General features: G+C 43.8%; 1 protein-coding gene across 1 annotated transcript in view; it reads left to right on the top strand.

Annotated features, from left to right (window-relative positions):
• Window positions 1-12,489, top strand: part of adam12a (ADAM metallopeptidase domain 12a) — a gene marked incomplete at its 5' end in the record, with an annotated part of 79,744 nt that overhangs the window by 54,046 nt on the left and 13,209 nt on the right. The window contains 3 exons of the mRNA XM_080516823.1: window positions 226-310; window positions 2,266-2,414; window positions 9,298-9,475. Of these exons, the coding sequence (XP_080372949.1) occupies window positions 226-310; window positions 2,266-2,414; window positions 9,298-9,475 (412 nt within the window). The remainder of the gene's footprint in view (window positions 1-225; window positions 311-2,265; window positions 2,415-9,297; window positions 9,476-12,489) is intronic.

The following is a 12,489-nucleotide window of genomic DNA, read 5'->3' as shown; positions in this document are numbered from 1 at the left end:
TTCATGTAGCAAGGTCTTAAAATATGTTGGCTTTGAAATGTAAACCAGCTGCTGCTGCACATTTGCATCATCAACCCCTGCAGTCTTCCAAACATTGCTCAGCAGTCACAGGTGATTCAGCATTACTACCCGTCATAAACTCTCCAGGCTACTAATATAGACAAATAGGATATGATAACCAATTATGCTCCTCTTTTCTTTTCTTTTTTTTTTCCTTCTTTTTAGCGGCGTGTATTTCCAGGGCACCACCATTGGTATGGCGCCCATCATGAGCATGTGCACGGCAGAGCAGTCGGGAGGAATCGTCATGGTACGTGGAAAGACGCGTGTACATCTTGCTCGGTCCGTCCCGAAGTAAACAGGCGCCTCTTGTGTTTCTGGCGTTCACAACAGAGGCCGAACATATTCATTCCTCCCACCCTTCACTCTCTGCCTCATTCTCCCTCCCGTCTAATGTAATACTCTCAAATTCCTTCCCCGAGTCTCCTGTGTGAGGGTTGAGCTGAGGATTCCAGAGTTGATGTCAACTTAACTTCAGGGCGCAGACATTGCTATATTTTTATTTTTTTCCCCAGGAAGGCCAAGTGAGGGTAACCATGGTGCCCTCTGCTTTATTCTGATTAATGAGAATGTGTATTGTTGCGCAAGTGGAGACCTTTGCTTCTAAATGAGGTGCAACAGACAAGTTCAATGTAAGGGTGCAGCATATCGCTGCTTGAACGAAAACACAGGGCCATGTCGTAATTGGCGCCCCGGTAACAGAACTGGAACCCCATACTACTATGTGCCTCAGCAATGTTGCTTTTGCACTAAGTTGTGCCCTTATTTTATTCATGCTGTGTGTGAGTGACTGTTTGTCTTGGGGCCTTGCTGGCTGGTAAGGTTTTTTGTTTTTTTTCTTTCTTTAACGGTTGCTCCCCAGATGGTCCTTCACTCTTATCCTCCCAGATGGGAAAGCGAGGACTTGGTGATGATGATAGAAATGTACATAGGCATACTTCCAATCGCAGACAACGGTTAATCTCAAACCACACACTCTTCTGCTTGGCAAATCAAAGCTTTCTTGTCTCGGCCGTGTCCCTTGATTTACTCCCCACCTTTAAACTCATTAGCTCGATTTTCCCTAAGGGTGTCACTGCTATTCTTCCAGGCAGTAAAATAAACTCTTAACATCCATTCGCAGGCATCTGGAATCTTCCGACACCAGACCTGATTGTTGCATTAATTTAATTGGTGTGGTGTAACACAAAACAGACAGTGGCATGAAGTGCCCTCCCGAGCATTTTGGCCTCATCTGTTGGTAAATGCGTCTGGGTTCTTCCAGGAAAACGGGATCGGGGTTTACTGGCTGAATCCAAGGCTGCGCATTTGGATCGCAGCGCTGACAGCTGATGACCGTTATTTTCAAAAGCCCCCAGCAGAGCAGTTCATCAGTCTGAGTCTTGACTTGCACAGTTCTCCTGAATAATGCACGGTGACGGAAGGCTCCAGAGGCAAGGTGCTCTTACATACAGCACTGAATCCACGAAGAGCTGATAGCCTCCTCCCTTACATTATTCATGCGGCCTCTTCATGTGTTCATGTTTTACACATCTTTGCAGGAAATATTCATCCGACAGCAGCCTCTGCTCACTGTCACTTTGGCTTTTTTTTACTGTTTTTGGATGATTATCGTTGTTGTTTTGCCAGTGTCATTTTGAAGAGTGTTTTTATTTCCCTGTCTTCCAGACAATTCACTAGTTTTGCTCGGAGGATGTCTTTATTTGTGGCGATGAAGCTGCACATCTGGCTCTGTCAGAGTTTGCCGAGAGAGCTGGGGGTGACAGCCTCTAGTTTGCTTTTGTTTCCCGATTCATTGCCACAGCGCTGAACAGAGGAAACGCTCCGATAAGCACCGATCCAGCAGAACTCTGTGTTTAATCTTGGCAATATGCAATTATGCTCACTTGTTCTGAGTTATGTTTCGCCAGTGTGTCCATTAGGGAGCAACAATTTGGCTTGCATTAATGTCTTTTCTTTTTTAATTTTGTATTTCCCTCCGAGTATGTATTCACAAATGTCTGTTCCTAATTAGCTGTTTCTATTGTTGCTGCAAAAAAAGAAAAAAGAAAAAAAATGCAAACTGTACAAATCTGATTGCCTGTGGCTTCGTGTCTCGCCTACAAATACGCAGATAAATCAGACTTGAAATGCAAAGAGTTTTTAGAGTAAGCGCTCGTGAGGTAAAATGACATTTCAAACTGTCTGATTGATCGTGTGTCGCAGGACCATTCAGACAACCCCCTGGGCGCGGCGGTCACTCTGGCCCACGAGCTCGGACACAACTTTGGAATGAACCACGACACACCGGAGAGGGGCTGCGGCTGCAGGGTGACGGTGGACCGCGGCGGCTGCATCATGACTCCCTCCACAGGGTGAGTGTCTAGTTTGACAATTACGAGTCAATAAATCTGCAAGATGGATGATTCCTTTTTTTTTTTTTTTTTTTTTTATCTTACTGCAATACCCATTATTCTCTGGGTTTTATTTCAGCTCGTTTAACTTCACGGCTAACTCCAAAACCATTTAAAAATACATCACCATGATGTCACGCCATCATTCACTTTGAATTAATTCACTCACTTGTTAAATACGAGTGTCTCAGAAACCCCAGATTGTGATCTTACATAAATATTATTCCACATGCTCTCCCTTTTGTAATTTATTGTCTGCTGAGCAGTAAGCAAATGATGCCGCTTAGCTGTTGGGCCGTTGGGTTTATGGCAGATCCAACAGCTGCACTAATGTCCTGAGGCAATATGACTCATTCTGAATGGGAAGTCAACGGTTCAGTGGCAGTGCATGGCCAAGACGGCACAGTCTGACCGACATGATGCGGTCAATCTCCAGAAGAAGGACGCAAGTGTGTATAGCAAAAACAGCAGCAAGAGACGGCACCGGCTGAAAACGCCAACCTCTCGAAAAGTCAGACACACGTCTACGACCGAGTTTGCAGCTATTAAATAATTGCTCGCCCTGGACTGCAACGCCTAGCGTTCGGTCGCGGGGCCCAAGCAGATGCACAGGATGCTCTGGGTGGGAACGTTGGGGTGTGTATCCGCTCCAGCCAAGGTCTTGTGGTCTGTGGGAGCCTCTGACTGGTGTTCATGCTGGAAACATCCCCTTCGTATTTGGTTTGGATCAGACCCATGAAAAACATGGAAACGCTACTTTTATTTATACACTTCAAAAAAAAAAAGAAGAAGAAAGAAAAAAAAAAAAACAGCACAAAGCTGTAGATTTATTTTTAACCCCGACCACACACTTTTCCAAAAATGGCAACACGGTGACCATGAAAATAGAGAACGGAATAAAGTTGAAGGTAAATTGTTTTGCTTCTTTCGTCTTCTTGTATTTTCTTTCTGTCTCTGCGATTCTCCTCTTCTTATAGACAGCTTGAGCGATGCAGTTCTTTATTATACATGCAACTTTAATGTTGGAAAATCTCTTCCTTTTAAATAGTTAAATACCTCTGAAAACTGTCCATCAGACGCTTATATGGAGGGAAAACCTGCCACCTTTTCCTCGAGCGATCTTCGTTGAGCAACAGTGGTGAACTTCGCGAAGTGTGGAGAACGTTGTTTGTTCTAATTTTGGACAACAGAGAAACCAAATAAGATTTGAATACATTCTGCATTGTTTGATTCCCCGTGGAGAGTGTGTATTTCCATTCTGGCAGATGAAAGAAAGAAATAATCTAATCCTTGGTTTCAAAATAATCCTCTCTACTACTCTTTATTGTACCATATTGCTGCTGTGCTATTTAATCCCGGATTAGGAAGGGAATCCATTCAAATGAGGATGTTTTAGGAACTCTCCATTGCCGTCTGATTCTTCCATTAATTCCAGATCCGCGGCAGCATATGACTTTATCTGATGTAGTGTGAGGATTTAGAATGTCATATTGCCGTGCACGCACACACACACACACACACGCACACACACACACACACACACGCACACACACACTGCAATCACTTCAATGATGTCCATTGTTCTAAAAGGGACTGCCATGTTTTTCCAATCAGAAAACTGGGTTTTTATAAGATCAGTGTGATCATACAGAACTGTTTGACGAAAAGCTGGGACTTGAAGGAGCTGGTACAAAAGCCCCGCTGATTATTAGCCTCTTCATTCAGTAATTGTGAGGAGTGGAACAAAAAAAACCCAACAAACATCAATAGCCAGCCAGTCTGAAGGACTCTGTGAGTGCTGTGTTTGTATTTTGTTGTTGACGTTATATTTCTTGGGAGACGAGTAAGTAATAAAGTAAGTGAAATGTCTTTATATGGCACTTTTCACAGGTAAGGATCACTAAGTGCTTCACGTCAATGAAAGCAAAAAAGATGCAAAACTGAAATAAAATCACGAAATATCTAAGTATATCATGGTATATAGGCAGGAGAGTAATGACCAAGATGTCCATGGGCATAGGCTGTGAAAATGCAAGCTGTCGCAACGCCAGCTGCACATCTGCACAGAGCGCTGCTTGTTTCCTGTTCAAGCTGGTCACGGCCAATTGTTGTGTCCCCCTCTCCAGCCATCTTTCCACCCCCCCCCCCCCCCTCCCTTATTTGGTCTAAATGAGAACAGGCTGGTGGTTCTCATCCTTTGAGATTACATCTCTTTAAAACACAGGCAGGAACACACACACAGAGACAGAAAATGAATTCCTTCTGGCGACATGGACAAGAACACACTTATGGGCACAAAGATATGCTAAAGAAATCCATCTCTTTGTCTTGGGCTTGGTTCACAGGATTTTCCATTTATTTGAGCTCCATATAAAGGTTCAATGATTAACATTGAGAAGATTTTTCTGCTTGGTTCTTTCATCAACATTTTATTTTTCTTTCCAATGTCATAACAAAAAGTTATTTTCTGAAATTGTTAACAAATCTAGGGAAAAGATTTCTGAGCATAATAGAAGGGTGAATTGCATGCTGACTCAACCACAAGGTTAAAATTGGATACCGTGTATTTTTTTTTTATGTGGCGTTTCACACAGAATAGCTTTCATTTCACCATCGATTCTGACAAACTGCACTGTGATTCAGGCAAAATAGACTTTATTTTCCGGGTGTTCATTGGTATTGTTTATTTTGTCACTTTGCATAGAAAGCGGTGAATGTGTCAACATTAATGACTCTAGTTCTGTGCCAAAGTCTCTTTGTTATACGTAAACTGTGGTTAAAGAAATGGACGTGTGCAGAATCTGAGCAGATGTTTAGTCCATATTTTGTCGGAGGGAGATAAGGACTGCATTTCTGTATCACAATATGACAGAGGCCGATATTGTTCACTTGTCATGAAATCATCAGGAATCACAGAAAGTGAGTCCAAGGCATGGAAATGTGACCTGTGCCTCACTGAAGAACAGGAACTCTCTAGTATGCCTTGTTTAATTGGGTCCATGGGGAAATTAAAGTGTGAATGCTCTTCAGTATGTCCAACACGGGCTAGACTGCCAGGCACTTCAGGCCAACAGCAGATCATATCACCTCATGCCATCGTCGAGAGCTCCGGCTCCACATGCAACAAAAGAATCTGCGAAATCCATGAAACCCTGAATGAGGGATCTGTGTTTCTCTGGTATAAAATATTCATCTTATTCACAGATGTCACAGTGAACTCCGACTTGACTTCTTTCATATTTGGGCCATAAGATCGGGGTCTTCTGAAATGCAATGAAGTCACGTTAACACATTTAGTACAGAGTCCCAGCCAGTATTAGCACTCTTTATATTTTCTCCCAAAAATGTTCCTCAAAAACGTGAGAAAACGTTTCAGCAGATGCATTACGGGAAACGACAGCCAATCGGATTCACTGCTTGCTTTTGCAAATTGAAAAGATGTGACATAAACGTGGTCGAAGGGATGGACTAGGTCTCTGTGATCTGAAGACCGACGACACACAGGCTATGAGGATAATGAATATGGCTCGGTGTCTTTAATGTGGTATTTTGCCTTAAGTTGGTTTCTAAACATTAGTGACATAAGGCTTGGCATTAGGACTTTAGACTGCCACAAACTCATACTTAACAATAATTACTCATGGTTATGTCAGATTGTTATGAGAAATGTGTACCAGGGACTGGTTGCAGGTTGTTTTTTTCCCTTCATTTTTACACATTCATGTCGTTCAAGCAAAGTGGGAAGTCCAAAATGTCTCCACACTGTGTTGATAGCCACATTTTGACTTTCTTTGCAGATCATCAAGGTTTAGTACAAAAAAAGCATGTCGTTTTGGTTTTTAATTGTGAGGAATTCCTTTCCAAGCTATCACTAAAGTCTTTGCGGGGAAGTTATTTCCTCTCAATCTCCTAAACTATGGGTTATCTGTCACAGTTCATCTCCTCTTTGAAGCAGCGGGGCTGTCTGACTGCCCCCATCACCGCAGTATTATCGCAGTGTGGGGCATGTCATAGAGGCCTCAGATAGACCTGGAAATAATTCTTTATCACAGACCTCCCACAGATCCATTAAAGCCTTGTTTGGCTGTTGCAGCAGCTTAGTCTGAGTGATTGCTTTGTACACTCTATCAACATCAACTGCAGTACCTCAGAGGCTCCAGCCCCAACTGTCAAGCACTGACTGCAGGTTAGACGGCAAGAAACACAAACCACAGTAGCGTTGATCCCATAATGGAACTTGAGTAGAACCGGGAGGAAAATAAGGTCGGAAAAAGGCAAACGTACAGATTTAACAGACGTAAACACAGCTAACCTTACGAGGATAGGCTTGAAGACAGCAGGTTCAGATTGGTGCTCCAGACTTTATTAGGTTGTCTTCGGGGGTACTCAGTTCACCGTACGACCCAGATGTGGCTGCCATAACTGGCCCTGGCACCGCTTTCCTAGCCCAGGGGACTGCAGCTGCTAAATGCCATCCACTGTAATTCATCGGTGCCTCTGCCTTTTCACGGCCATTATTTCTTCTCCCACCCCCAGACTGTTGCAGGGTAGACCAATTATTTCTGTATTGCCTCTCATAAAGAACAGCTGGATCCCCGAGCCGCTCACCTATCTCAGAGTTACAAAAAAAGAAAAAAAAAACAGGAAGAAACAAGGATGCAAGGAGTGTTTGTCATGCATTGCATGGGCTCATAATTGATGAAGAGGGCTGAGTTCATGGAAATTGAATGAATGCCTCAAAAGGGGTTGCAACTTGAGCAAGTAGTTTTGGTTCTAGCTTCAGGGGCAAGTGGGGGGGGGGGGGGGGGGTGGAGGAAATTAACAACAGCAGTTGAGAAGGAAGTGACCCTTTAGTTGAACAGAAACCTTGACAGCTGTACATCAGAGAGGAGAAGCGGAAAACCTACATGCATTTACGGATATAATACATAATTTTACATTGACATTTCCTTTTGCTATTTCAATTCATTACAAACCCGCAATGATCTTCCACTTGAATCCAGAGTTTCTGGAGATCCACTTCTACTCTTTCACCAAACACAGCCTATAGGTAAGTTGGGGTCAGCAGTAATGGTTGATGAAATCGAAAACAAGAATTTGGCAATGTCAAGACATTCACAGTGCCCTGACGTTTTAAAAGCTGTATTAGATGTGAATCCCCAACCATAGAAGAAACCTACTTTGAATGATTTGCCAACAGCGAGCCAGAAATGTCTTCTTTTTGGGAGTCAAAAACACAAAAGGCAAAATGTTCTTTTGCAGCCAGTGGGTCTGATGTGAGCTTTCAGCCTAAGCCACAAACAAATCAGCAGCTCCACCACATTTAAACTCGTGTATCACTGATAGAAAATCCTCAGCGATTTGCATTTATTAGGCTGCCAATGACAATTATAGAGCTTTGTTAGCCCTTCAAATCGTGTCTCAGGCTCTCCAAGAAGTGGTACTCATGTATGAGCTTTTCTTGATGTGTACCTATTGAAAGAACTGTAGTTATTTCCAATTGCATAAAAAAAAAACTATTGCATTGTTCCCTCTGACTCAGCATGTCTGACGTACTTCACAAAGTCACCACTTTCCCTTGCTGTCATTTTGGAAAATGCATTATGCACTGAGTATATGGAAATAAGCAAACTCTGTTTACTTCTCTGGGCTTCTCGTCCCGCTGAATGAATTAAAATAAATGCATTTTGAGTTAAAATCGCTAAATCATTGCGAGCAAAGTTTCACAAGACACCTGATTGTGCGGTTTGACTGGACCTCCTGAGGTCCTGCTGTCGGGTCTTTTGCAGCCGCTGTTGCTGTGCTCAATATTATTATTATTCATTATTTATTAGCCACCACATAAGGACAGCGCGCGGAAAAGGAAAAGTCTCACTGACCTATGCGAAGAAGAAAAAGTCTACACACCACACAAGCGTGGGCGTTGGGAGCACTTGAGAGGTGCTTAACATAAATTTCAAAAATTAGAATTAAAAATTCAATAGCTCTTTATGGGGCATGCTGAAAGTGATATTTGGACATATAAGTTGAAGTAAATCTCCTCTCCAGTGCCATTATCTTTGCACACAAAGACAATTACAGATAAAAGTGTGAAAATTATGTGCAGACTCTCCCATTCAGACCCTCCAGCAGTAAAGTTTATAGTGTCTGTATAGGTATTAAAAATCTTGTTATTGTGCCTTTATATCAACAGCCACATAGAGGATGAGATACAATCTGGAGCTGTCCATGCACATTTTATACGCACACTGTCATCCGAGGTCCTATATTATCACAGAAATGCTCAATAAAGCCACACGAGGTCTTTAACAAAGATTTTGGCAGACACAGGCCCCGGGGCTCTGCGCTCTCCCCACGGAGCAGACCACCCTCTCGCCGTTCCAAAAACAATATTAAAAACACACAGTCTCCCGTTTCACCCAAATTTATGGGCGTTGCAAGTCTTGCAAAGGAAGCACTTTTTGGTTTGGAGCTTTTATGATCGGCTGTCTCGTAAAATATGTCTAATCAGATCTCTCTCTCTCTCTCTCTCTCTCTCTCTCCCTCTCTCTCTCTCTCTCCCTCTCTCTCTCTCTCTCTCCCTCTCTCTCTCTCTCTCTTCCTCTCTCTGTCTCTCGGCCCATAGAGAGTGAGGTCACAGTGGCTCTGTGCAGCTGATGGAGCTTTGGAGGAGATGCAGAACTCTTCCTCTTAATTGATTTTTTGATTAGCAGCAATTATTCCACTGATTCCACCAGACTGAAGAGGGTCCTTGTTGTTCTCGGTGGTCTTCCTCCTCCTCCTCCTCCTCGTCTCTACTCATTTGTGTCACTCACCAAACAACCCCCCCCCCCTCTGCTCGCAGGTATCCGTTCCCCACGGTGTTCAGCAGCTGCAGCAAGAAGGACCTCACGGCAAGCTTCGAAAAAGGAGTCGGCATGTGTCTGTTCAACATGCCGGAGGTGAAAGTGCTGTACGGCGGGCAGAAGTGCGGCAATGGCTATGTGGAGGAGGGAGAGGAGTGCGACTGTGGAGAACTGGAGGTGAGAGTGCGACTGGCCAAAGCCACTCGCCTTTACCGTTTCGAGAGGACGCTTCACACATTTAATGAAATGGGAGACGTTTGAGGGGCTTTGTTGGCGAAAGCTTGACACAGAAAAACCACAACAACGTAGTTCAAGGAAAAAGCAAATTGCTGGCCTTGGTTTGAAATTTAATGAGGGGATGCGAGGACATTTCTCAGAATTTCGGGAGTGTGAAAATAAATCTGTGTGCCGTGTGAAGAGGTGTTTGGGACTGTATTGTGTTGAAATCCACTCGTAGAAAAATAGAACTATATCCCTGACAGTTTCGCCCTTTCAACCTGTGAATTATTCCAATGATTTGCAGCGTTGTCATGCGCAAAGGTAATGGTGGCCCATGTTGCTAACTCTTCCCACTGCGGGGTGATAAAACAGTTCATCACGATGCAGCTCTTTGTCAAACAGAGACGTGCCGACGAGCGCAGAGTCACGATAATGTGATATGATTTGGAAGGATTTCTTGACTTACATAATAGCCCCGAATGAGAGAACGCCCTGTTGTATTTTGTGATCTGTTTACACCTTTATGCCCAGCAAAAGTCTTTTTGTGAGCTGCTCGGGCTCTTGGCCGCGGTCGGGCTGAAAGTGGCCTTGTCCTGAAACACAAAGAACCAACGTAAGCCCTCAGGCCTGCGCCAGCAGCAATAATAAAGCTCTCCAAAGAGTGGAGCCGCGTCGTGCCAACCCAGGCCAGATCAGAGTGCTCAGGCAGCACCTCTCTCCACCATTAAACAGCCTCATTAAAAAGCCCGGGTCCCTCTCCCCGCAATCACAGACGACTTCTTTTCAGCGCGACTCCTCTGCCTCTTTTGGCCCCGGAGACTATGGGAAAGGCCCTTAATGGTTTTCATGCTGAAAGAAGTTCTGGAAGGCCCATCATGTCAGCTGTGTCCCCTGCCAGCTCTGTCCGTCTGCTTCCTCCAGACTCTCACTGCACAAGACGGGAAAGAGTCGACCCCCCCCCCACCACCACTATCAACCTGCCCCTGTGGGAGATCATGTATGCACAGGCATCCACACACACACATACAGGACATATCATGTACTCTGAGCCTTGATTGAATTCTGGCTTCCACTTTGTATCATAAGGCAGAGAGTTGCTGATTGGTACCGTGCACGGGTCACGATAAGGGTTAACATGAAACAGATGGTCCTCCATCGTGAGATGGTTAATATGGTACAGATAGCGTCTCCCTCTCTCTGCTGTGAAGGTCTCACTGTTCAATATAGATTCAAAGCGTCCAACTATTTATACAACAAACAGAAGTCTGAGATGTTGATCACACGCTGAACACACATTCACAATAGTAGTAATAGTTTATTCCGTCAACACAACACACAATGCAAACAAAAAAAACAAAAACAGAAATGTATTTTTCCTAACCCTGTACATCAGTGTTGCCCAAACTTTTCTTTTAAATTATTTATCTTGAATAGATAAACCAGCCATTTTATACATGGATGCATTATTGAACACATATACACATTCTAAATACGTTGTAAATCACACTAAATAAAAGCTTTTAGGCAGAGTTAACAGGCTACGCCGTTGTTTTTATTTTCTCTCAGTAAAACATAGCCTACATTTTCATTGCTTTTAAATCAGGCAGAAATAAGTGCATTTCAGGAAGTTAACAGGTTCTCTTTTCCTCATCAGCAAAAACAAACCGTTATCAGAACGATATGAACATTCAATAGCCATACTATCAAAAACACGTTTCATTAAAGTTTTTTTTTTAGATGCTCATGTTATCAGAACAATCAGGCTTGTGTTTAAGGGCAGCTATTGTTATCAAACAATCAATTAAACAGTCAAAAAAACAACACATTTGTTGATCACACCCGGTATATTCCATTTCAGATCTCCTGAGGCACATTGCCTTCTACTCATCATGAATATTTTCTTTTGAGGCAGTTTTATTTAGACCTTGTTAATGTGATACATGAGCCTGCTTGCTTTTTCGTATCGCATCCCAGCGTTCGGTCTGTTTATGTGTTTTGTCTTTATTTTTTGTCAAAACAGAAACGCCCACTTCACACTTGTATGTGGATGCGAAAGGGACGAGAAGCAAAGAGCTTCCCTTACCGAGGACAGGCTATTCAGATGAGATGCTTATCCAGAATGAAGACAAAGCCATGCATCCATGTCTTCTTCTCAGTGTGCGATCGCTGCTCAGCTGTAACAGCTGGAGTCAGTCCAGCAGGTCCAGCACTGACTCTGGGCCTTCAAATTCAAAGGGGGTTTTCAATCCACCTTTTGTCACGCAATTTTCAAAGTCAGCTCGTTGAGAGATGAAAACATAATCTGCCAGATAGGACAATGTTAGGAGCCATTCATCAGTGAACAGATCAGCAAGTGGGGGGGGGGGAGGGGGGGCTTCTTCTCAAGGAGGAAAGCATGGATTTAATTTCTCAGTTCATAAACTCTGGTAAGAACTCTGCCTTTGGAGAGCCGGCGCACTTCTGTAGGAAACAGCAGGTGCGTACGTTCCGCCCCCATGTCGGCGCGCGGTCGATCAAAAAGACGGTTGTTGAGCGCACTGCCTCGGATGGCTTCTTTCAGTGCTTTGTCCAGATCGGGAGGTATTCCTCGATTTACGTTCCAGCTGCCTCTGTGAGTCTTTTCACAACTCCGCTGTTTCTGCCCGTCAGATTCGCGGCCCCGTCACTTGTTATGCCTTCACAATTGCTCCAGGCCAGTCTGCACTTTGTAACCACGTAGTAATCCAACACATTAAATATATCTTCACCCGTCATTCCAGTAGGAATAGTCAAGCAACATAACAAGTCCTCCACCAATTCATTTTCCCACACACACCGCCTGCAAACCAACAACGCTGCAGAATCCGATACATCAGTGCTCTCATGGAGCTGGATGGAGAAATCCCCTGTTGTCTTTGGTCTTCAAATAAGCTGCTCCTCAGGTTGTCTGAAATATCAGGAATTCTTTGGGAAACAGTGTTATTACTCGGTGG

The sequence above is a fragment of the Blennius ocellaris genome (assembly GCF_963422515.1).
Source record: "Blennius ocellaris genome assembly, chromosome: 21".
Taxonomy (NCBI): domain Eukaryota; kingdom Metazoa; phylum Chordata; class Actinopteri; order Blenniiformes; family Blenniidae; genus Blennius; species Blennius ocellaris.
The sequence above is the reverse complement of the archived record's forward strand: the minus strand, read 5'-3'. Positions and strand labels throughout refer to the sequence as shown.